Here is a 23,752-nt window from a genome sequence, read left to right as displayed (position 1 = left end):
AAAAAAAAAAAATTGTATTTTGGATTCAAGAGTACATGTGCATGTTTGTTACAAGGGTGTGTAAGGCTGAGGTTTGGGGTTCCATTGATCAAGTCACCCAGATAGTAAACATAGCACCTGATAGAAAGTTTTTTCAGCCCTTAACCTCCTCCTTCCTTTTGGAGTCCCCAGTGTCTACTGTTTCCATATTCATATCTCTGTGTACCCAAGGTTTAGCTCTCGCCTGTAAGTCAGAACATAAGATATTTGGTAAAACCCCAATTCTAAATGCATGTTCTTTTCTAGACATTGCTGCCTCAGAGAAGAAACTGAGGAATTTTACAATAATTGAGTCCAAGTTTAAACCTAACATATCACTAGAGAGGCCCCTTCACATTTCCATAATATCTTTTTCCTACTATTATGATGGGTCTAATGTACATTGACTAATAAGCCAGAATTCCATCCAGTTTGGTTTACACATTATTTTTGTAGCTCAGAGATTGGCAAATTATGGCTGTAGGCCAAATCCAACCCTCTACTTATTTTTATATGGCCCATGAGCTAAGAATAATTTCTACATTTTTAAACGGTTGAAAAAATTTCTCAAAAGTTTGATGACACATGAAAATTACATGAAATTCGAATTTTAGTCCTATAAAAATAAAGTTTTATTGGAAACGCAGCCTCACATTGTGTACTATCTATGGCTGCATACATGCTACAGGGACAGAGCTGAGTAGTTGTTTCAGAGACCTTATGGCTTACAAAACCTAAAACATTAACTCTAGGCCTTTTACGGAAAAAAGCTTGTTGACTCTCACTTCTCAAGAATAGCCTTATGGGAAACTCCTCTCCACCAAGAACCTGTTCAATCTCTTTGCCTTTAGTTCAGTAGTTTATTCATTCTTCCATCAAAAATGTACTTTTTCTTACTATCAAGCTTTGTGTTAGGCACTGTGGTAGAGGGACAAATAAAATTAGAGAATTCCCAGGAACACAACGGAAAGGGAAAAGGCAAAGGATATTTGAAAAGGACAGAATATGTGAAGGCATGAAGTGATAACATAATGGTACTAATCTGAGCACCCTTTAGTGAACAACTCATATAATCACCTCTAGTGTATGTGGAGCACGAGGCAAACACTGTGCTAGCCCTTTCCATGAATGCCTCATTAAAGGCTCAGAACCACACTTCAGGTAAATTAATCACAATTAATATAATTTTATAGATGTAGAAACAGGTTTGATATAATTATGAAACTTATCCAAGGCACGCAGCTAAAGAGTGCATCAGAATTCAAAGTCAGCTCCACCTAGCTAGACTGGGAAGGTGCTTTCACAGGTATTAAAAGATCAAAAAATCTAACAAAATGTTTGTTATTAAAATCCATTTTTGATGATGTGTGATGTATAAAGATAGGTCAGATTCATCTATTTTTGGATTAATTTGTATTGACAGGGTCATCAGACACTGAGATATTCTTTCCTTCCCAGGAAAACTCTGGCATATGTCAGAAAAGCTCCCCTCCGTTGCCCTACAATGTTCTGCCCAAGGGCCCAGTCCTTGCAGGGCAGAAGAAGAGGAGGCAGAGCCACCAGCGATAGATGTTGTTCTATAGTTTGAATGCATGCCCTAAATTTTCCACTTAAATTGTTATAATGATTCATCTTTTCTCCTTATTTTTACATTTTATTTTTAGCATGTTCTAAATGGCTAAATGTGTTTCTGGGATTCCTATTCTGTGACATTCAAGTTAGATAATTTTTGATCTGGTTTTACAAGCCAGAAAATAAGATTCAGAGAATTATAATGACCTGCCCAAAGACATAAAAAATTAGTAAGTGATAGAAAAGGGGATTGAAGACTAGGTCTGGTTTAGCAGAAATAAATAAATACAAAGCAAAACCAAAAAGCACAATACACTTTGTGCTCCCATGTACTGTAATTTGTTGTAGCTTATGAATAAAAGGCTCCGTGTACATAAAAAAGGGTAGATCCTTTAACAGTAATTATATTTCGTGTGCAAAACTGACAATGTGCCACACGTAGAAATCATTTCAACTAATTTTTGTAACACAAAAACACTTTTTTGTGAGAACATCAAATTTGTATGTGTTTTTTATCATGCACAAATTTGTCAGTATATCTTCAGTCTAAAACTTCCCCTGAAATCCAGATACATATTCAACTGCTTACTTGAGAACTGAAGAACAATAAAAAGAGAAACCTCAAGCCAAATAGCCATGATATGGTCATTATGGTGTCAGCTTCTGCTTTTCCTGTAAAATAAGAGTAATGACACCTATCCTGAAGGATTGTTGTGGGCCTTACATATGATAACGTACACACAAGATGTATGGCAGAACACTGTATCAGGTCTATCAGTCTAATACCTTCCTGGTATTAAGGTGATAGAACGTTAGGGGGGAGGGACAGCATTAGGAGATACACCTAATGCTAAATGACGAGTTAATGGGTGCAGGAAATCAACATGGCACATGGATACATATGTAACAAACCTGCACATTGTGCACATGTACCCTAAAACCCTAAAGTATAATAAAAAAAAATAATAATAATAAAAAAAAAAGAACTTTAAATATCCATGCATTATTTCTGAAATTTACAAAATAAAAACTTTAGAAACAAAAAATTGGTCTTTCCGGGCGGGGTGGCTCACATCTGTAATCCCAGCACTTTGGGAGGCTGGGGCAGGTGGATCATCTGAGGTCAGGAGCTTGAGACCAGCCTGGCTAACAGGGTAAAACCCCATCTCTACTAAAAATACAAAAAATTAGCCAGGCGTGGTGGTGTGTGGCTGTAGTACCAGCTACTCAGGAGGCTGAGGCACGAGAATCATCTGAACCTGAGAGGCAGAGGTTGAAGTGAGTCTAGATTGTGCCACTGCATTCCAGTCTGGGCAGCAGAGTGAGACTCCGTCTCAAAAAAAAAAAAGAAAGAAAAAAAATAGTCTTAAACCCAACAACCCTTAAGCTGTTTGGGGAAAACATTTACTAATGCAGCAAATAATACAAAAATGTTCACACTTAAAATTAGCATAAGAGAACAAAAGTTAAAAATACAAATAGTTGCTTACAACTCAAATATATGAGCATGGAATGACCACCTGGAAGCAAAAGTGCCCAGGATTAATCACATTACTGATCCTAACCATGAATAAACATATATAACAAACCCGATAGTTTTCATGACACACATACTGACCTCAGACAGTATTTTATTGATCACGCTGTCATACTAATAGATTTTTAGGTACTTTGTGACTTTTAAATAATTACTGAAAAACATACTGCTAAAATTTGTCTTCTGGTACAATGCCTTAATATTCAAGTCCACAGAGAAATATTGTAAAGGATTTTTATAGCTAAGAAGTATAGTAAGCAATTTGTTAAACATTGTATGGACTTGGTCATGTAGCTGATTTAGAAAAGAGAGTCAAGAAAGGCATCTATAATGTCTTGTTGGTTTACAAATAGGTATTTTCAAAAGCAAGTTATAATCAAGTTGTGAACTATAGATATTTAAATTGCTTAAGTCAGTAAAATCCATTCACACCTTCTGACAGTACTTTTCATTTACATTTTTGTTCAAATTAATAAACCTTTCCATTTTTGCCAAGAAATAAGCCTATGTCTGGTATTAAACAACTCATAGTCATAAAAAAAAACAGACTTAGGGGAAAATATTGTTTAAATTTTAAATATCATTTAAATAGTAACATTTACTTTAACAATCATTGTATGTGATTGAGTATATTGAGTATAAACCTCAGCGTGCACCCTATTAAAGGACTCAGGATGAAAGTTTTGAAAGGAATATATGCTAAGGATGAGGGAAGAACAAAAAATACTTTGAAATATGAAGCTCTATGATAAATATTATGATTTAAAAGACTTTCTAAAAGCTCTCAACCAAATTCCTGTCTGTTCCCAAGATGTTAAAATAAGTAGAAAGCCACCAATTAAAGGCGAAAATAAAGCTACACACTTTGGGGTACACTGTGTGTAACTTCGTATGTAACAAAATGAAGGTCATGAATTGAATGGCTTCCAGTAATTCATTCTTCCAAACTGTTCAGGTACTGGTTGGACTCTCAACTGTGGAGTACTTCACTCATATTTTTTACTCCCTTGACCTCTTGCTAGACAGAAAGCTCCCTTGCTACCAGGGAAAACCATCTATTGTTTTTGTGTGAGTATAACAGGTTTGAAAGTTTAACACACTCCCCAAAGCACTAAATTCTCCCAGAGATAAATCCTGGGATGCACATTAATAAGTACTATTTCATTTACTAGCTTTTGATCTTTCATTCCAATCAAATTACAGCATACATTATGATACCGCTACGGAATCATAAAACCCTCCCCTATTCTTGGTAGTTGCTAGGATGAGAAAGGGTAGGTTGGAGTTTATTGAAAGGTCTTTAGAATTAAAACTGTGGGTAAGAAAACAAACATGTATTGTAAGTTATATTGAGCTATCAACTTGTTATTAATTTAGAAAAGCTCTTAAAAATCACACGTAGGAAACAAAGCAGAATGGCCAAATTTATTTAAGCATAACAGACATATCATGTAACCAGGCAATGAAACTGAAAAGCTTGCACCTCCAAAAAAAATAGTTTTTCTAAGCCATTCAAAAACCTCAATTTTTTAGTACAAAAACAGTTATCTCCTAACCACCAGCCCCAAATCCCAACAGAATAATTGATAGGTGGAGGAGGCTGGGGTTGAGGGGAAGAGGAGAGAGAAACATACACCCAGGAATGGCATTTCTCAGATATATATTCCCCCCCTTTACCCTCCATGTCCAGGCAGCTAGCAATCAATCATTATTCTTTCAGCAATTCTCTTTGGGATTCAATTCCACTTCATTCCCATTGTTATCACCCTACACACTTCCTTTTCTCTCTAATCCTTGGATTTCAGAATTCTCTAACTCCGTGTCCTACCTTTCTATTGGCTCCAACATACAACTGCAGATTCTTGTTATGAAAACACAGTCTTCTTCATTTTATAAAAGCCCTGTCCAGAGCCCTACTTTTCTAATGATTAAAGCCTTACCTTCCTAAAGTCAAAAGCCTACACTCCTCTTCCTGACTTTTAAAACATCAAATAAATGGACAATTCCTATACATCTCTGTAAATTATTAAACTAAAATATAATATTTAAGTTCAATTGATAATAATACACTATTTGGAAAACCAATCCTTGTCTCTGTGGTATGACTCAAGTTAGTCACTTGAGTGATCTTGAGAGAAATCCTGTTTTCTTTGATTCTGTACAAATTCGATTCCTACTTCTGGACCTAACTCATCCATGAAGATTCTCCCAACTACTTTGGTCCATATTTTTTCTCTCATGCCACCAAACTCCAAGATGTAATATCACCTTGAATGCATGAAACATCATATTTGCTTCATAATTTAACTGTTCTATTTATCAACGTTTAAGTTCCAGGGTACATGTGCAGGATGTGCAGATTTGTTACATAGGTAAACATGTGCCATGGCGGCTTGCTGCACAGATCAACCCATCCCCTAGGTATTAATGTAAATACCCATTAGCTGTTCTTCCTGATGTGTTCCCTCCCCCTACTCTGCCCTCAACATGGACAGGCCCTGGTGTGTGTTGTTCCCCCACTCCATGTGTCCACGTGTTCTCATCATTCGGCTCTCACTTATAAGCGAGAACATGAGGTGTCTGGTTTTCTGTTTCTGTGTTAGTTTGCTGAGGATAACAACTTCCAGCTACATCTGTGTCACTGCAATGGACATGATCTCATTCCTTTTTATAGCTTCATGGTATTCCATGGTGTATATGTACCACATTTTCTTTATCCAGTCTATCTATGGTCTATCTGACCATTTGGGTTGATTCCATATATTTGCTATTGCCAACATTGTACTTCTTGAAGGGCATGGGCCTTATCTACAGTGCTGGGTTGACCTGGCTACAAGAAATCCACAGAAAATATAATCTAATAGTCACTCCCATTACAATATGGTACACCTGTCATACTTCGACAAGCAAGCTATAAAGGGAGAGAAAATTCACTTTTATTTGAGCTACTCTTTACTCCTCTGAGGCTTCCCTGGTTTGTGACAAACAAACATTTTAACAGCTTCACCTCTCTTAAATACGTATTCATTTTGTATTTCCTGTTTAAAATAATGTAGACTTTGGTTTATCTTCTCCAACCTAGGTAAGAGCTGACACAATACAGTGACTAAGAGCACATTCTGGCACTAGAGTGCATGGGCTTGAATGACAACCACATTCTCTGCTAGATCGCAGGCAGTAATCTCTAAATCTCAACTCTATTATCTGCAAAATGAGAATACATACAGTACTTACCCAGTGGATGTGGTATATAAATTGCTCAGAATAGAGCTTGGCAGAAAACAAGAAGAATGCAAGTCCTTGTTTAATTAATGGAGGGCGGACATAATTTTTCTCTGTGTTGCAGAGTCTAAGGCAAACACTACAGAAACAACTACCCTTACAAAAGTCTGAAGACTTATAGATTTAGTTTCCAAGAGTCTAAAAACCTAATATCTGATTTATCTTTGATTTCAGGATAGTAAGGGGTTTAGGACAGAATATATAAGCTGGATATGGAGAGATCTTGACTATAATGCCTGTTTCTCCACTTATCAGCAGGTCGCCTTGAAAGAGTTATGTAATACCTCTACATCCCAGTTTCTCCATTTGTAAGTAGTAGTAAACAACCCTAAGACAGTAGGAAGATGATATAAAATAATGTAAGTAAAGTATTTAGCCCAGCGCACATACTAAATTCACAGTAACTATGAACTATTGTTGTCTCTCACATATTATCTGATTAGTGACAAGGAAATACACAACAAATTGATCTATTTTTCGTGGTCTGCATGTGTCTCTCTTCTTCTCTTGCTGGCAAAGACTATTTCTTCAGAGCTGTGCCTTATCTTAAAAAATTATTTGTTCCAAGTTCTACCTGCCCCATGTATATTCTAAGTGATGAAGGGCACAAATGGGCAGTTTCCATGAGAAGCAATCCCCTTAAAATTATGCCAAGATCAAGTAATTTTGCAATATTTGCAGGATAACATCTAAAAAGTCCTTCCAAATTCAAAATTATGCATATTTTCTTTTCTTCAGAATTGACTGTATAGATGCATTTTTAATAATTTTGATGAGGGAGAATTACTCATATTTTTCATTCACTGTGTGATATTCACTCAAAACGCATTTTGGTGAAATTTACCTGAGAAGACACCAAACTGGGCATAACTGCTGCTTGATAGTATGTTACTTCTTTCTTTCCTATTTTCTTTTTTTTAATTAACACTTGAAGATTTATTTTTAGAACACTAATGGGGGGGGCATCTTTTTAAGGCTAATATATATAGACACATTGTGACACTTCAAGAAAGTAATCTATTTCTTAGGATAAACCAAGTATGCCCCCTTCACTCCAATCTATTCTCCTTTACGTTATTTGTACAGTTGACCTTCTGTATCCATGGATGCCGCATCTGTCAATTCAACCAGTAGCATATCAAAAAATGTTTGAAAAACCAAAAATAACAATTTAAAATACAAACAGAAAAAAACACAGCATAGCTATTTGCATAGCATTTACATTGCATTAGGTATTATAAATGAACAGATGATTGAAAGTATGGGAAGGATGTGCGTAGATTACATCCAAATACTCTGCCATTTGATATAAGGGACTTGAGCATCTGCAGATTTTGGTATCCATGACAAGCAGGTGGCAGGGGGGAGATGTGGTAGTGTCCTGTAACCCACCTCCCAATGGATACTGAAGGGAGACTGTATGGAAGTAGCAGTGGTTAACAAAACAAGTAGCCTGCTGACATCCTTCTATCATTAAATTATTTATAAATAGTTAAATTATAAATATAGTTACTATTGGAACAGGGTTTAATAAAAAAAACAGAGATTTTTTTTTGCTATTTTACTACTAACACAGCAAATTGCAGAAATCAGAAAATTGTTTTCCTATATTGTTTTCATTATTACATTGAATTATAATAAACATTTCTAAAATATAATTTAGTGTCAGTGATATATTTATTTTATATTCAATGAATGTATAATTTTCAGCATACTGTTAACAAATGCAGAGAGCACTGGAGTTTTCAGTGATCAGATATATTTTCTGATCACTGAAATCAGTGATTCAGATATATTTTCTTTCATGTGATTCTCATGCAACTTTGCAAAGTAGGGAAGACAGGTTATATCATCTTATTGACAAATGTGAAAATTGTGGCTCACAATTATGTGACAAGATTAGAAAGCAACATGCTAGAATATGAATTCAGGTCTCTTAATATCTAACATGAAATTCTGTCTTCTATCCTGGGATACTTCTAAGTAATAGTCATGATTACCATGACCACCACCATCACTATCAACCACAATAACAATACGTGTCCAGGTGCCTTTCTTGGTTTCACGCATCATTTTACACTGTCAAGCACTCTTTTTTCCTAAAAATTACTCCTTTGATAATTTACGTGGCATTGCTCTCTTTCTTTCTTGAAACTTTTCTGATTGTTCCTTCACAGGGCCTCTTTTGCAACATCGGTTCTTTAAATGTTGGTGTTGTGTCTCTGATATTCTTACTCTCACACTAAAATTGCATGACTTAGTATTCTGCCAAGGCTAAAACCACTTTCCATACAATGATGTCTTAGGTTTAGGTATTTAGTTCCCTTCTAGACATATATCCTCAAACACACGTCAGACCCTTAAAGCTCAGCACATCCAAAACTGAATTCTGTGGCTCCATCCATCCCTCCCAACCAGCAAGCTCTTCTAGTCTCCCTATCTTAATATCCCAGGAGTTATCCAAACCAAAATACCAAGAGCTACAATCCAGCTTTCATGGTAATGATCTGATGATATATACTCTGGAAAGCATTCTCTAACTACCTAGATAAAAGTGAGTTGGCAGTCCTCTAAAATTTGGTCAGTACTTGCCCAGTTATAAACTGTTTCATATATATATATATTTTTAAAGTTTATTCAACATGTACTTTTAGTGAGTAAAAGAGTAAAATATAGCCTTGTTAAAGAAGGATAGCATGTACAAGAAAAACTAAGAAATGATATTTCCTTGAATAAGACACATCTAGTGAAAGAAGAGATGTCTACAATTATCCAGTTGAACTACTTTTCTGTGATTGGAAGCTCTTCATAAACATCCTGACCTAGAGTAGTCTATTAATTCATGCTGTTTGTACTCTAATATTTCAACAGTTGTCATACATTTAGAATTTCTGTTCTTTCTGGGTATAGATAATGCTTAACAAAACTCTTAAATTTAAATACCTTAAATTTTCTATAGATTACTGCATGATACAGAGAGTTAATACAAATTTACCAATAGGGTTTCTCACCACAGAATTATATTTTAGAAAATGTCAGGAAATTGGTACTCCATAGTAAATATCAGTGACTATCATCAATTTCAAAAAAAAAAAAAGAAAAATTTCCAATTTAAGTGGCCTAAGTCTTACTTTTAATATCTTGTACATCTTTGGCTTTAAGAAAACATGATGGGGAGTGAAATGTAAGTTATATCAGCTAGGTAAATTTATGGATTTGTATTATATTTGCTGAAATCGTCTTTTTTTTTAAGTTCATAGATAGTGAATGGCTCAGCTTTCCAGGTCTGAATTTACTTGGAGTAGTTGCATTTTGAATTACACTATTCTAATGCAAATTTAATTCCATAGCATCTGTCATATACAGCAATCTAAACTTAGAAATTCAAAGAAATATGCATTTGAGTTACATCTTATATCTTTACATATAAGTATTTCTCTCCCATTTAGATCATTAAAATTTCATTCTCATGTATCATATTCTATTGGGATAATTTTCAAAAAACTTTGGCGCTTAAAATAAGACTTATGCAACTTCAGATTATTTATTCTGGAGCCTTACAGAAGCTATACATTTATGGTCTGCTTGTGATAGATATGTTGAAGTTTAGTATAATATATAAAAATAATAATAAATAATGGTTTAATTAGGTAAGCTATGACACTGTCTAAATAGCAATGTAAATGAAGTTTCATTCTCCCTATCTTAATAGTTCAGTCATAATATATGGAGTAGAAAAAAATTGAGGACTATTACCTTTGTTTTAAAATTAGTTAGCTCTTTATTACAATAATGGCAATGGCACAAAATGTTCCTAAGAAATCAAATGCCTTTGAAACACACAAATAATTTTTAAGTAGAGGCAACAAAAAATGTACTTACTCCTATCTAACTCTATAAAAGTAAATTATGTTACCTCCTTACCTTAAATGAATGAGCAGAAACTAAGTGCTAGATTCTAAAATATATTCTTTCTTATGTGTGAAGTCCACATTTTAAATAGTTCAGATAAAGAAAGAAAATTGAGAAAATTAAACCCCTTAATTATAGCAAATTTTTATATAACATTCTTGCTTTAAAAGGAAGTGGTGAAAACATAATGTCAAGTAAAGTATATGGTTATAATTTGTTCCACATATCAGGAAAAAAACTCCTAAAACGAATGAAATGCAAGCCGTAGATAGACAGACAGAAATTATAAATGTAGGGACAGAGTAAAATTTGTGGCAACTAGGTATCTAGTGTGGGGGTGTAGGGTACAAAGGATGTTATAGGGCAACTCTATTTTTAACAAAATGTTAACATATTAGCTATTTATTACTGAGAAAAAATGTGGTTGCAACCAACTGCTCCCCACCTTTTTTTCAAATTCTGATGATTTCTACTTGGCCCCAGGTTAGAATAAGAAATTCTTAAGAAAGGAAAATAAATCTGTAACATTATTCCCATTTTTCTTTGAAGAACAGTTGAGTATTTCTGAGATGATTCTAGTTTATCTGCTAACACACTGACAGAGAAATCATATTTGATTTATTTTCATTATTTTCCTTTTAGATCCCAATTTTAAGGTGTAGTAGAGGTAATGAAATGCAGCAAAAACTCTGGAGTAGGTAGTCATTGTGATTGATTTAGGAGACATTTGCCGAGACAAAAATAAATTAGACTGAATACCAAAATTATCAAAAGTCTATCACAAAGTATGCCCCATAAGAGGTATTAATAAAGTTGAGGCTGCTTTAAGTCACAACTATAAGAAAAAATCATGACTTAAGAAATTGATTTTTTAAAAATATTACAGATTCCTTAAAAGGGCAAGCTTAAATTCAAACAAAAGGAGAACCAACCATAATGAAAGAGATTATTTTGCTTTTACAATCTGAATATAAATCAAACTCTAATTCAATACTTATAAAAATTTTATGGGCTAGAAAACAAGAGTACTTTAGACATTTATTTTATAGGTTCTCTTATTTTTGACCAGACTACATAACTACAAATATGAAATGATCCAATTAATGTATTTGCTGATGGTTTTCTTTTAAAACATTATTTTTTTCATGCAAAGTTCCTGGTACAATAACAAGATGCATATTTATTGGATTAAATGAGGTAGTAGGGATAGTTCAGGGACAGAGGTAGGTTTTATGGCTCCTACCCTGTTAGAGACTTGAAGTGGGTAAGAGAGTGACACAGAAGTTTACTGATATTTTACTCCAAAGAATATTTCATCCTTGGGAGGTCAAGGCAGGTGGATCACTTGAGGTCAGCAATTCGAGACCAGCCTGGCTAACATGGTGAAAGCCAGTCTCTAATAAAAATACAAAAAATACCCAGGCATTGTGATGAGCACCTATAATACCAGCTACACAAGAGGCTGAGGTAGGAGAATCACTTGAACCTGGGAGGCAGAGGTTGCAGTAAGCTGAGATCACGCCACCACACTCCAGCCTAGGTGACACAGCAAGACTCCATCTCGAAACAAACAACAACACAAACCAAAGAATATTTCATCCAAATCTCTGAAACATCACCTAAGCCTCCAGCTTGCTTTCTTCTGCTTGGCTTCTCTAGTCCTTCTCTATTTTTTTTCTACAAGATGCTTTGTCTAGATCTTACAGAGGCTTGATGCTTTTATAACAGAAGGACACACTCATATCTCCATCTAGAAGATGTAATGGGATAGGTGGAACATCACGAAAACATCAAATCTTCCTACCCAGTTTGTGGTTACAGCCAATGTACCAGCTGTCACTGTACCATTTCTTCTTGCCCTTACACAACAAAGGTTTTACTCAGATATGACTGTTCTAAACCAGCACAATCTACACCTTGTTGGGTTGTTTGCTACCCACCACCAGCCATGCCCTGAAGATTAGTAGCATTTAATGGTGAACTTGTTCTGGGTTACCCTCAGACATACAGAACCTTCACTTATAACATAGCCTTTTAGGATCTAATTCTTACCTATTTTTTTTTTCATATAGCCAACCTACTAGCATTCACACAACAGCAAAGGTATTATGCCTAGGTGTAGGTTTTAAACATGTTGCAACATGGAGAATTAGAGATATTTCAGATGAATATCAGAAGAAAAGAAGCAAAGAAAAATTTCAACAGATAGAAAATGAAAGAACAGCTGAATTCACGAATTAGAACAGATATCACAGATTATCTAAATTAGGGTTTCTCAACAACAGCATTGACCCATGGTCTGTACCCACTAAATACCAGAAGCCCTGCCTCCCTACCCAATCTCCAAGTTGTGACAGTCAGAAATGTCTCAAGACATTGTATGTTCCATGTCTTGTGGGCGGGGAGGGGAGGGAGGGGAAATCATTCCTAGCTGAGAGCCACTGCTTTATGACATGTGCATTCATACACGTGCATTCACACGAGTACAGAGAAATCCTATTGCAAACATAAGAAGGCACAGGCAGTATATGGTCAGAATCATATGTAAGAGCATGAAAAAATTTCAAACAGGATAACGGTCTCTGAAAGTCTACATTTCTACAGTATAGAGTTAGTATCTGTTTTGGCTTTTTAGATGCTTATAAGAACACAATGACATAAAAGTTGTTATACTACTTGCATTTTGTAAAAGTACTTCCATGTAAGTAAAAGTATATAAGATATAAAAGACAGTGTCATTAAATCAGAAGTTTATATGATAAGCTTTGGTACAATTAAGAGCTCTGAATTATGACTATTAACTAGAGAATCTGCAATGATACTGAGTAGGTTTACAGCACTGAAGAGCTGTACCATCCTCCCCACCTTTTTTCACATGATTAAAATTAGGAGGAACACCAATCAGTTCTTCAATTCAATACTTAATAACTGAATAATATAAGGCAAATTACTTAAGTTCTCCGAGTTGCTCTTCCCTTCATTTGTAAAATTCAAAAGGTAATATAACTTACAAGAAAGTTAAAAAAAAAAAAAACTTTAAATGAGCTTTGGTGTGTGTTGAGCTCTGCTGATATGCGATTAAGAAATAATAATGGTTATTATTAATATTAATCATAAAAGTAATCGTAAATTTCAATCCTTAGCTTTTTGAGTTGGATTGTATACAATCCTGGCTTGTTTTTTTGATCTTTCAGTTGATAACAACACAACAGAAGAATAATTAAGTTTCAAAATAAAAATTGTCTGAGATCTCATAGAGGTTCAGAAATGGTCTTATATAGTTCACTGTGCTAGCTAACTTACTTAATTAACCTTACATGCGCACTAACTCCTTCCAGTTGGATGGGAAGCATTCTTATTGGAAGTATTTTATTTTGGAAGCATTTATCTTCCAACTTCATCACAAAAATGTGAGATATATAGCAAGCACTCTATCTCAGAGCCTATATAATTAGCATTCCTTTAATGCCCAGAAAGCTTTCCAATGTAAATGTAATTCACGGAGATGACTTGCCCTCAATCTAAAAATTGAGGAAAATACATAAGCATAAGCATGGTAAACAACCTTTAAAAACAAACTATTATTTCCAAAGACCTGAACTTGGTACAATCAAATTAGCCAACTATTACCACAGAGCAACACATTGGGAAAATATCTTCCTGTCCATATATTCTTCTTTCTTATATATGTACTATGTCAGTTCATTCTGTATCTAGCTACTCATTTTTCACATTTTCAAATATTACTTTTGCCATATTAATTACCCTTTAACCACTTGAATTTTCAATCGTAGCTGCAATGTGAAGTAATGACACCTACCACTGCAGTGTTTAATTGTCTCACCGGTTAAGAATCTCTTCACCACCAGGTAAGCAGAGCCAGGTTCAGCTAATGAACTCCACCGAAGCACCTGCTCCAGTACATTTTCCTTGTAGTGAAGAGGACGCTCTGTAAAAAATAAATTCAAATCAAATGGAAAATATATGAAGATAACAATTTTTTATTTTGTAATTATAAATTTTAAAAAATCCATTTGAAAAGATCTGTAGGCAACATTATACACAATCATATCTTATGTTATATTATACAGTAATAGCACTATGACTTCGTAAAAGATATCCTAAGACCTAGAAAATTATTAAGCACATAATAACATTTACTATATAAATTAATCATGCAGGAATACCTGTTACTGAACTATTTTTAAAAATCAGAAGTACTTTTGATAAAAATCTCAGAATTCTACCCTTTGTAAAATAAATTCTACCCCTTGCACAATACTTCTTCTTCTTCTTCTTCTTCTTCTTCTTCTTCTTCTTCTTCTTATTATTATTATTATTATTATTATTATTATTATTATTATTTTGAGACAGGGTTTCACCCTGTCACCTAGGCTGGAGTGCAGTGGTGCAATCATAGCTCACCGTAGCCTCAAACTTCTGAGCTCAGGCTACCCTCCCACCACTGCCTCCCAAAGTGGTGGGATGAACAGGCATGAACCACCATCCCCATCCTCCATCCTCTTTTTTAGGTAACATACTGGTTTGTTTAAGGAAACCTTCTTATTTTTATATGCAATTAAATGGTCTTAAAAGGACTAACAAACTTAATATTGTCCGTTACTAAATAATAATCATAAATTATTCATAATCCTTTGTTTATCCCAACAAGATCAAACTCATAATTTTAGATCAATACTAGTGAATTCCTCATAGCTAATATTTTCATAATCAATATAAAATTATAAATATAACTTCTATAGAAAACATTAAAATCATTTACAAAATAGTACTGAATAGTCTATATTTAACTACTAGTGGAAATATAAAAAACATTATGTGTCAATATTATATATTAACTATTGACATAATAGGCCAACTAGCAAGAAATTACATGACATCTTCAATATATCTCTCTGAAGAATATTCATCCATACACGTTTTGATTTAGGCAATCATAATTTTAAATGCAGCATATATTCTTAGCATAGAGTTAAAAAGAACAAGTTTTAGAATTACAATCAAAGCCTCACAGAAAAGTTTTTGATGATCAAAATATGTCAATCAGTTAATTAAATGTAGAAATAGAAACATATGCTGGAATAAAGGAAATTCAAACTTTTTATCAGTACACTGAAAATAGCACAACTGAAATAATAAGAAAAGAAGCTCTGACATGAAGATGTCAATGCTGCTTTCCTAGTGTTGTAGCTATGTAAAAGTCAATTCAACTCTTTCATACCATCCAAAACATAAAGCACATACTACTTGAGCTTTTTGTTTTTGGTTGAAGTAATGAGGCTAAAGACAAACAGGAAAGAGCATATCAAAAGCATCATACTTGTATGATCCATCATAATGTGACTGATAATAAAATCACAAGTTTAAATAAATATATCACATCCTTCCTAATACTGGTTTCCCCTGCTATGAACATATCATATCAGAAGTCATCAACAATTCCTAGTTTCAGATAAGAAAATAAATTGTCTGCTTCCAATGTACATTACCAGATGTTTGCTCCCTATCCAGTAAAGAGAAATCCAGTTCTGCATTCTGTGCTTATTGGAGCAAGCTAACTCATTATAATAATGGCAAGAATAAAGAAGGAAAGAAAAAATCCACTAGGCCATACATCCTGAAGACAAATATACATCTTGTTTACTATTATATATCCCCTATTCACAGCATAGTATTGAGTATATAATAAATGCTCAATAAATATTTGACAAATTATTTCATAATTTTCTTTGATGGCCCATAAATCAAAAAAACATACTAACAGAAAGACTCACAGACAAAATGAGTCATCATAAAGCCAGATAAAATCTTTTGTGCTATGTCAATATTACTTTTCTTCAAATAATTTTCTAAAAGATTGGGCAAACATCATAACTGCCCACAATTTGCCAACGTTATAATTCAATTGTTAACTAACTCATAAGTTTGTTGTCTTCTAATTGAAGTCAGATGTATATGAAGGTAAAACTAATTATAAAATAGGCACTCCCTTTATGTATGGCTTTAAATACATTTTTAAAATTATACTTTAAGTTCTAGCGTACATGTGCACAATGTGCAGATTTGTTACATATGTATACATGTGCCACACTGGTGTGCTGCACCCCTTAACTCGTCATTTACATTAGGTATATCACCTAATGCTATCCCTCCCCCCTCCCCCTTTTGAGCCTACTACTTTCAAGCTTTAAGACACTATTGATCCCAGTAATGGTTGCCATTTATGGAATAACAATTATGTATCAGGCATTATATATACTGGATGCTTTAAATCAGTTATCACTTTCAAACTTCACGATAACACGCTTCACTAGATATTATTACTCATATTTCACATGTAAGGAAACCTAAGGATCACAAAGGTTTAGCCCCTTGCCTCGAGTCACATGGCTGGTTAAGGTGAGGAACAGAGATGTGCATCCCAAACCTATCTGACTTTAAAGCCCAAAATCTTAACTATTATAGTTAATTTTATTCTGGACACATATGTAAGCCTTCCCATGATGGTTTTCTCACATGTAATTTGTTTTCTTGGGTAACATAAGCAAAGTGAAAAACAATGTCTGCCCTGTCCACATAATCAGAAGATAACAGCAGTTTATGTGTCTGTCAGAAGAGCTAGAAATAATCCTAACAAAAAATAAACAGATCTTCCACATCATAGTAGGTATGAGGAAGAAACAAGGCCCTCTTTTTCTGATATTACTGCATAAAAAGTAACTGCTTCGCAAACTTGGATCTCTCAGTGAAGCCTATTTAAATGAGGCCCTTCAGCAGTTAAATTTCTTTCAAGATGTGAAAAACCTAGAGGGTAAAGGGGTCTACATTGGCAGAGGATGGGTTCAGATTTAAGGTAAAGCATTAAAATAACAGCATATTTTGGATGACTGGCTCTTATGGAAGAGAATCTAACTCAGCTTAATGTATATTTCATACCAATGTAATATAAAATGAAAACGTCAAAAATATTAAAATGTTTTAAATGGTTATATTTTCCCGTGAATCTGACTACCATATAAACAAAAAAGGATGACTGTGCTGTTTTAGTCAGAACTTCCTGAAAAGTTGTGCACCATCTCACCAACGACAGTAATGGTGAAATATCATTTAAGTGAAAAAAAAAATGTACACGACTACAGCGATCTGAATTAGTATCTGCCACATCCATGGTGATTCCATTTACAGGTTTAAGAATCTATTTTCATCATCTTCAGGCATATAGGAGTTTCCCAGCATTTACATGCTAATAATGCATATGTTCCCTTTATTTTTATATTTTAATTAGGGTATTAATTTTTAATGAGTACAATAGGTTACCTCAGGACAGTAAAGGGAAGATTACCAAACATTTATTATACAAACAAAACACTGGATATAGAGAACTCCTGCTTTAAAATATACAGATATTTAAAATCTAGCACTCTGGCTTACATATTTATAAATTATATATTCATTCATTCATTTTTTTACTGCATTACTTGGAGGATTTATGTTTACATTAGAAAACACACCAACTGCCTGGCTGACATTCTTCTCAACTACACCCTTCTTACTACCTATGCCTTTACTTTTATCTCCTTCTCATATTTCACTTTATCTTCCCTGCATGTTACTAGATACAAAGCCTTCAACATGTGGTACACACACGTTCCACTGGCTTCAGTAAACCCACATAACCACAGGCCCTTTAGTTGCTCTCCTACCATTATTCCTCTGGGAGGTTTTCTCTTCCTGCAATTTCTACTTGTACAGTTGACCAAACATTAAGACCATGCCAAATTTGAATTCTTAACTCTAAGTGTATTCTTCCTAGGTGTACATGACACACTTCTTTGTTTATACATTGACATATTCACAAATCAAAACTTGATGTCTCCTAGTTTTTTAGATATCTTGGCATAAAGACAACTTTATTTTAATTAGAAGTAAAAATAAGAAAAAAATCCAATTCAATCTTAGCATTTTATATACTAATTATCACATTCAAGTTTATAATTAGTCATTCTGAGGGTAAACATCCCTTGATCGCTCAAGATAAAATTTCAAAACAATGTTTCTTGGTATAATGGAACCCCTCTTCTAGCTATATATAATTACTTCCTATCCTCATCCACCTGCTTGCTCCTCTTAGGATGGCCAGTAGCCAGAGATACAGAGCTCCAGTGGCACACAGATATGCTTTAGTGTACTCAAACTTTGAGAGGGCAAGGGAGGTAGGGAGGGTATGCCTACCCCTAAACCCACAATTCAGTATTCTGCTATCAAACTTTTAAAAAGCAACAGAAATAGAAGCGTGTAGGAGACAATCATCTGTCCAGGCACTAAACAGGGCCTTGAGATCTCTTCATGGTTCCTGATCTACAGGTAGAGATCTCTGTCTATGTGCCTCCCACATTTGGATGCATCTATACCAGGAACCACAATCCATATCACTCAGGTCCAGAATGCATCTACTTTTTTGGCCCACTTCAGTTGAAAAGGCTTTTGTGGAGTTTGATCCACATCAACTGCACTATGAGAAGCAGTCAAAAACATAAAGCCTAAAAGACACGGTAAATGCCCTAAAAAATGTATAGTCTAGGGCAGAACCAGGTATATACACGTTACTATTCTATAAGTCATATAGTATACAGTATTATAGATTTTTAAACAAATGATAAGAAATCAGTGTGAACATCATGAAGGAAGAGACATTTTACTTAGTTTGTGAAGGATGAATATGCAATGAGGAAATAATAAAAGGGTTTTACGTGGTGGAACAATGTAAACCAATTTGTAACGTGGAAAGATATTTCTGGAAATAATGCTGACAGTCAACCTTTATGTACAAATATAATAAAGCTGGTAACCAAGTGACCCATTCTTTAAAATTAAACAAAGATGAAAAATAAAAAACTTTGTCACCCTTGTACCACAGAGTCATACAAAATCATGCCTCACTTATTCAATAGATTTTATGGCTACCATTTACTAGGCACTATGCTAGACACTAGATATTTAAAAAAAAACAGGATTGTTCCTACTTTCCAAGGAACCCCCATCAAAAGAGACAAGTACAAATCAAGATGATAAGTACTATAAAGAGAAATGAGACAAAGTACAATAAAACTTTTAGTCTAGGTTTTAAAAGAGGTAATAGTGTGAGCCAGATGGAAGAAGAACAAAGGTATATTTGGGAAACATCATTTCATACATGTTAGCAAAGCACAAAAAATAGAAGAGATTATCTAATAATAATAAAACACAGGTAACATGAGGAAAGATGGCAAAGGAGGTTGCAGCAAGGAAAACCCAGAAAACAGAATAAGGAGAATCTACAAAAGAGGTAAAATGATCAGAAAATGATGAAGAGAATCCAGGCACTATGGAAAACAGAGTGAAGATCATCAGATAAAAAGGGAATAGTCATTAACAATAAATGCCATAGAAGGTTAGGTAAAGTGAACCCAGATGTGAATCTGGGGACTTGACAGTTGGTGGGTAATAGGAGTCATTTGCCAGGGTATTTCTGTACATGAGGAGGACTGAGAACGATTGAGGGAGACACTGTGAACTGACATCAAAGTACCATAGTCATTAGATCTTGGCAGTGTATATTTAAAAATAACATTGAAACATTTTAAATTTTAAAGAATTGTGTACAGTCATAATACAGGAATAAAAACAAAGACAAAGTACTGACAATCCCATTTCATTTTATCACTGATTGCAACACTCCTAATAACATACTACAGGGTATTTTAAACATTGAATTTTAATTTTTATCCTAAGCTTGAGGGTGGCAAGATTCTCCTTTTGGCAGTTTGGCAGCTATACTCCAAAGTGTCCCAAGACCTTAGTAGGTAGCAAGGTAGCAGCTAGACAGATGGTGAAGGTACAAAGACATTCTGTATCTTTTTTTTTCTGGAGGTCTTTGAAACCACATGGTGTTATTAAAATGTTAAGCTCATTCAGCACTTGACTGTTGGGGTAGTCAAGGTGCTTTAAATGCTCCCTTTATCCCTAGGCATCTTGGAGATGAAAGACAACAAAATATTTGATCCACTAAAGACAGAAAAAAGAAAAAGACAAAAATGAAGCTTCTGCTGCTTTTAAAATTATTTTATAGAATAAACAATATTTTAAATCAACATTCCTTGTTCTTGTTAAATAATAGTGTTCTTGTTAAATAACAGTAATTCATACCACTCAGAATATTGTACCAAATCAAATCTCTTGTCCTTATAAACAAAGGTCTTCTTTTCTGAGGCAGCAAAAGAGATACCTAAAGTCTTGCACTGTATTTTTATAGTCAATAAGGTAATATAATTATTTTGATGAGTAAAATCATAAAAAGGCAACTCAAATATATATTAACACATGCACTAAGGTAAAAAGAAATCATAACAAGATGTTAAGACATAAAATGTTTATAAAGTCTTGTCTTAAAGAGTACTTTTTTACAGTATAAGTAATTTAAGAATCCCTAGCATAAAAATCACTTACCTAGCTCTTCATTTTCAATGACTTCAAATGTGGCCCAAATATCACCTTTTGTAGGAATAATATTTTTTATTGCTAATATATCATTAGTTAATTCTTCTGCTTCCATCACAGGAGATATCTGTAAGAGAAGTAATATTTTTTTCAAAAAACATGTTAGACACAGAAGTAGCCTTATGCTAGGTCAATAATATTCCCCATCCACCATTTAATGATATCTTGAATTTATTTTGAGCATGGTTAAAACCAGCTTCCCTAATCCCATGCAGAAAACAGCATGTTCAGATCTTTTCCATAAAATGTACATAAGTACAAAAAGAGATTACAATATAGACATAAGATAATTTTTTAATCACTTACTGAGTAATTAGACCACTCAGAAGGAAAGAATGTACCGAATTACATGTGGAATGACCTTCGCGAGACAATGAATCCAACAGTTGTCTAAATGTAAAACTTTTTACCCATCAGTTCTATAATTAAGAGTGTAGAGTGACTTGGTTTATTCAGCCTAGATTCTAAATTACACACAGTCGATGGCTATCAGTCATGCCAAAAAGCTCCAGGGTCTTGGTAGTCTGTGGTGTGCCCTACCATGCCAAGTGACAGATGGTGGGATACCAAAGTATGCTGGAACCAGGATTCCAGGGCGGATGTCAGAGTCTGCAGTGCCAACCTGGGGGTCGGTTCTACAGAAGTCCCAAAGCCTGAGGCCACTGTATAAGCACATCACCTCTTCAGGGACTTTTGGAATTTTTTATTTGTTTCTTTTTGTTTTTGCTTATGCCAATTTTAAGTGCATGCTAGCCAAAAGCAAAATGGCTTTCCTCAATTAGAATTTAGTTATAATGATGTTTTAAACATTATAATATTGCAGTTGCACCTTGGTTTGCACATTTTCAGTAAAAGGATGTCTCTACTGAAAGTTCTTTAGATATGTATTTGTTTCCATTTCTCCTGCCCATAATTGCTCATAAGCATACTGCACATACATAAATAACAAAAAACCTATTTCACTGCAGGTAACTCACAAAGTCTACCTTTTGTATTTTATGAAATTTAGTGCTTTTTTGGAATATAATTATACAATTAAGTCCACTATTTTCTATTCAGAAAAGCCCAAAGAAATATAAACTTAAAAGAAAAAAAAAACATTATGGCATCTAGGAATAATAGAGAACATCAAGCAGTATGGAGTAGACGAATCATTTCAGTGATGCTGTTGATCTGCAGGAACATACAATATTTTTAAGGCTAGCCCTTTCTTAAAAAAATAATAAATTATTGAGAAACCCATTTGTGAAACAGGCAGCAGGAAGCACCTTGGTCTGAAACAGGAAGACCAGAACTCTATTCCTTGCATAAGAGAGACCAAAAGCTCCTCTTTAGTAACACCTAAAACTCCACACTTGGGAAATTATCACTCTACACAATATGCAGATCAGGATACTGAACGTCCAGTCGAGATTATGGTGACCCAGGTTTGTATTTCTGGCCTTAGTATTCTTACTTCCCGGTTTCCATTCTTATAAACTTGGAACATCACCTGCTTCATCTACCTCCATGGGTTGAGGTAATATTAGCAGAGATAAATGTAACTACAGGGTTTTGCAGAATCGTAAGCATTAAAACCTATGTAATTGGTTTTAAATAGTTTTTGTTATTTTCTAAAGAGCATTTGGAGTTACTATAGGTGAAACTGGAAAGTCCTTTATCTAAACACACCGGATAACATAAGAACTTGGCTCAATTATAACTTCTGTTGTGACTTTAGAAGACAAAATTAAAATGCGCTATTAAAGAGCCTGCGTATAGATTTAAGTAATAAGCTTTGAATACCTCCTCCAGCATTAGTGATGAACTTGTGCTAATTGGTCTTTACTAGTTCCTCAGATCTCTTATGATCAGCATTATGCATTCAGTATAAGAAATATGACATGGCCAAGGAGTGGCAAAGCAAATGCCTCATAAAGACAAAACCTATAATTATAGTATTAATATTTCAGCTTCATGTACTAAGTAATGTACTTAATGGTGTATAGTTACAATTCATAATCACTAAAAACACAAAACTTAAAATCAAAATATATTTAAGTCCAAATATATCTAATGTTGTGACTCTGTTTAATCCTGGACTTTAAAAAAGATAAGTAGCTAAAGCCAAATTTCTGTTACATGGCAGAATGTCTATTGTTCATACAAATAAAACAGTCTTACCAAATAGCCAGCTGAAATATCAGTTACTATCTGTAATGCAGACAAATTACTAAATAGAGTAGCATGACAAACATCTATTTTTAATTCATCACAAATGATCAGTACTCTCAAGGGAGAAAAAGAGTTATCCAAATAAATATCCCAGAGTTATATTCAAATAAATTGGAAGATTGGATGTTAACGTATAGAAAACAAGGGTGAGAGATTATTATTAATTGTAACAGCACTAGTAGTAATATTTATTAAACACTTACATGCTGAGCAATGTGCTAAGGGTTTTACATGCATTATCTTACTGAATCCTCATATCAATGCTATGATGCAATACTGTGATTTTTCCTCATTTTACAGGTGAGAAGACTGAGGCTCAGAGCAAATAACTTGTCTAACGTTAGGAAGCTAGGAAGGGGAGGAACAAGTATTTAAGCTCGGAGTATTTTCCAGAACTTGAAGAAAATCTTTTTTTTTTTTTTTTATTATACTTTAGGTTTTAGGGTACATGTGCACAATGTGGAGGTTTGTTACATATGTATCCATGTGCCATGTTGATTTCCTGCACCCATTAGCTCGTCATTTAGCATTAGGTATATCTCCTAATACTGTCCCCGCCCCCCCACCCCCCACCCCACAACAGTACCCGGAATGTGATGTTCCCCTTCCTGTGTCCATGAGTTCTCATTGTTCAATTCCCACCTATGAGTGAGAACATGC

The 23,752-nt window shown here is 34.3% G+C and overlaps 1 protein-coding gene across 3 annotated transcripts in view; it reads right to left on the bottom strand.

Moving 5' to 3' along the window:
- The window catches only part of LOC116463743 (arf-GAP with Rho-GAP domain, ANK repeat and PH domain-containing protein 2-like), a 183,235-nt gene that overhangs the window by 26,394 nt on the left and 133,089 nt on the right, over window positions 1–23,752 (bottom strand). For 2 of the 3 annotated variants that reach the window (XM_058434828.1, XM_032146995.2), the window contains exons 26-27: window positions 20,828–20,945; window positions 14,142–14,270 (exon numbers count right to left, since the gene is read on the bottom strand). In XM_058434828.1, the coding sequence (XP_058290811.1) occupies window positions 14,142–14,270; window positions 20,828–20,945 (247 nt within the window). The remainder of the gene's footprint in view (window positions 1–14,141; window positions 14,271–20,827; window positions 20,946–23,752) is intronic. The other variant, XM_058434829.1, reaches the window with a different exon arrangement.

This window comes from Hylobates moloch, unplaced genomic scaffold, assembly GCF_009828535.3.
Source record: "Hylobates moloch isolate HMO894 unplaced genomic scaffold, HMol_V3 SCAFFOLD_57, whole genome shotgun sequence".
NCBI lineage: Eukaryota > Metazoa > Chordata > Mammalia > Primates > Hylobatidae > Hylobates > Hylobates moloch.
Note: the sequence above shows the minus strand (reverse complement) of the source record. Positions and strands in the feature narration are given on the sequence as shown.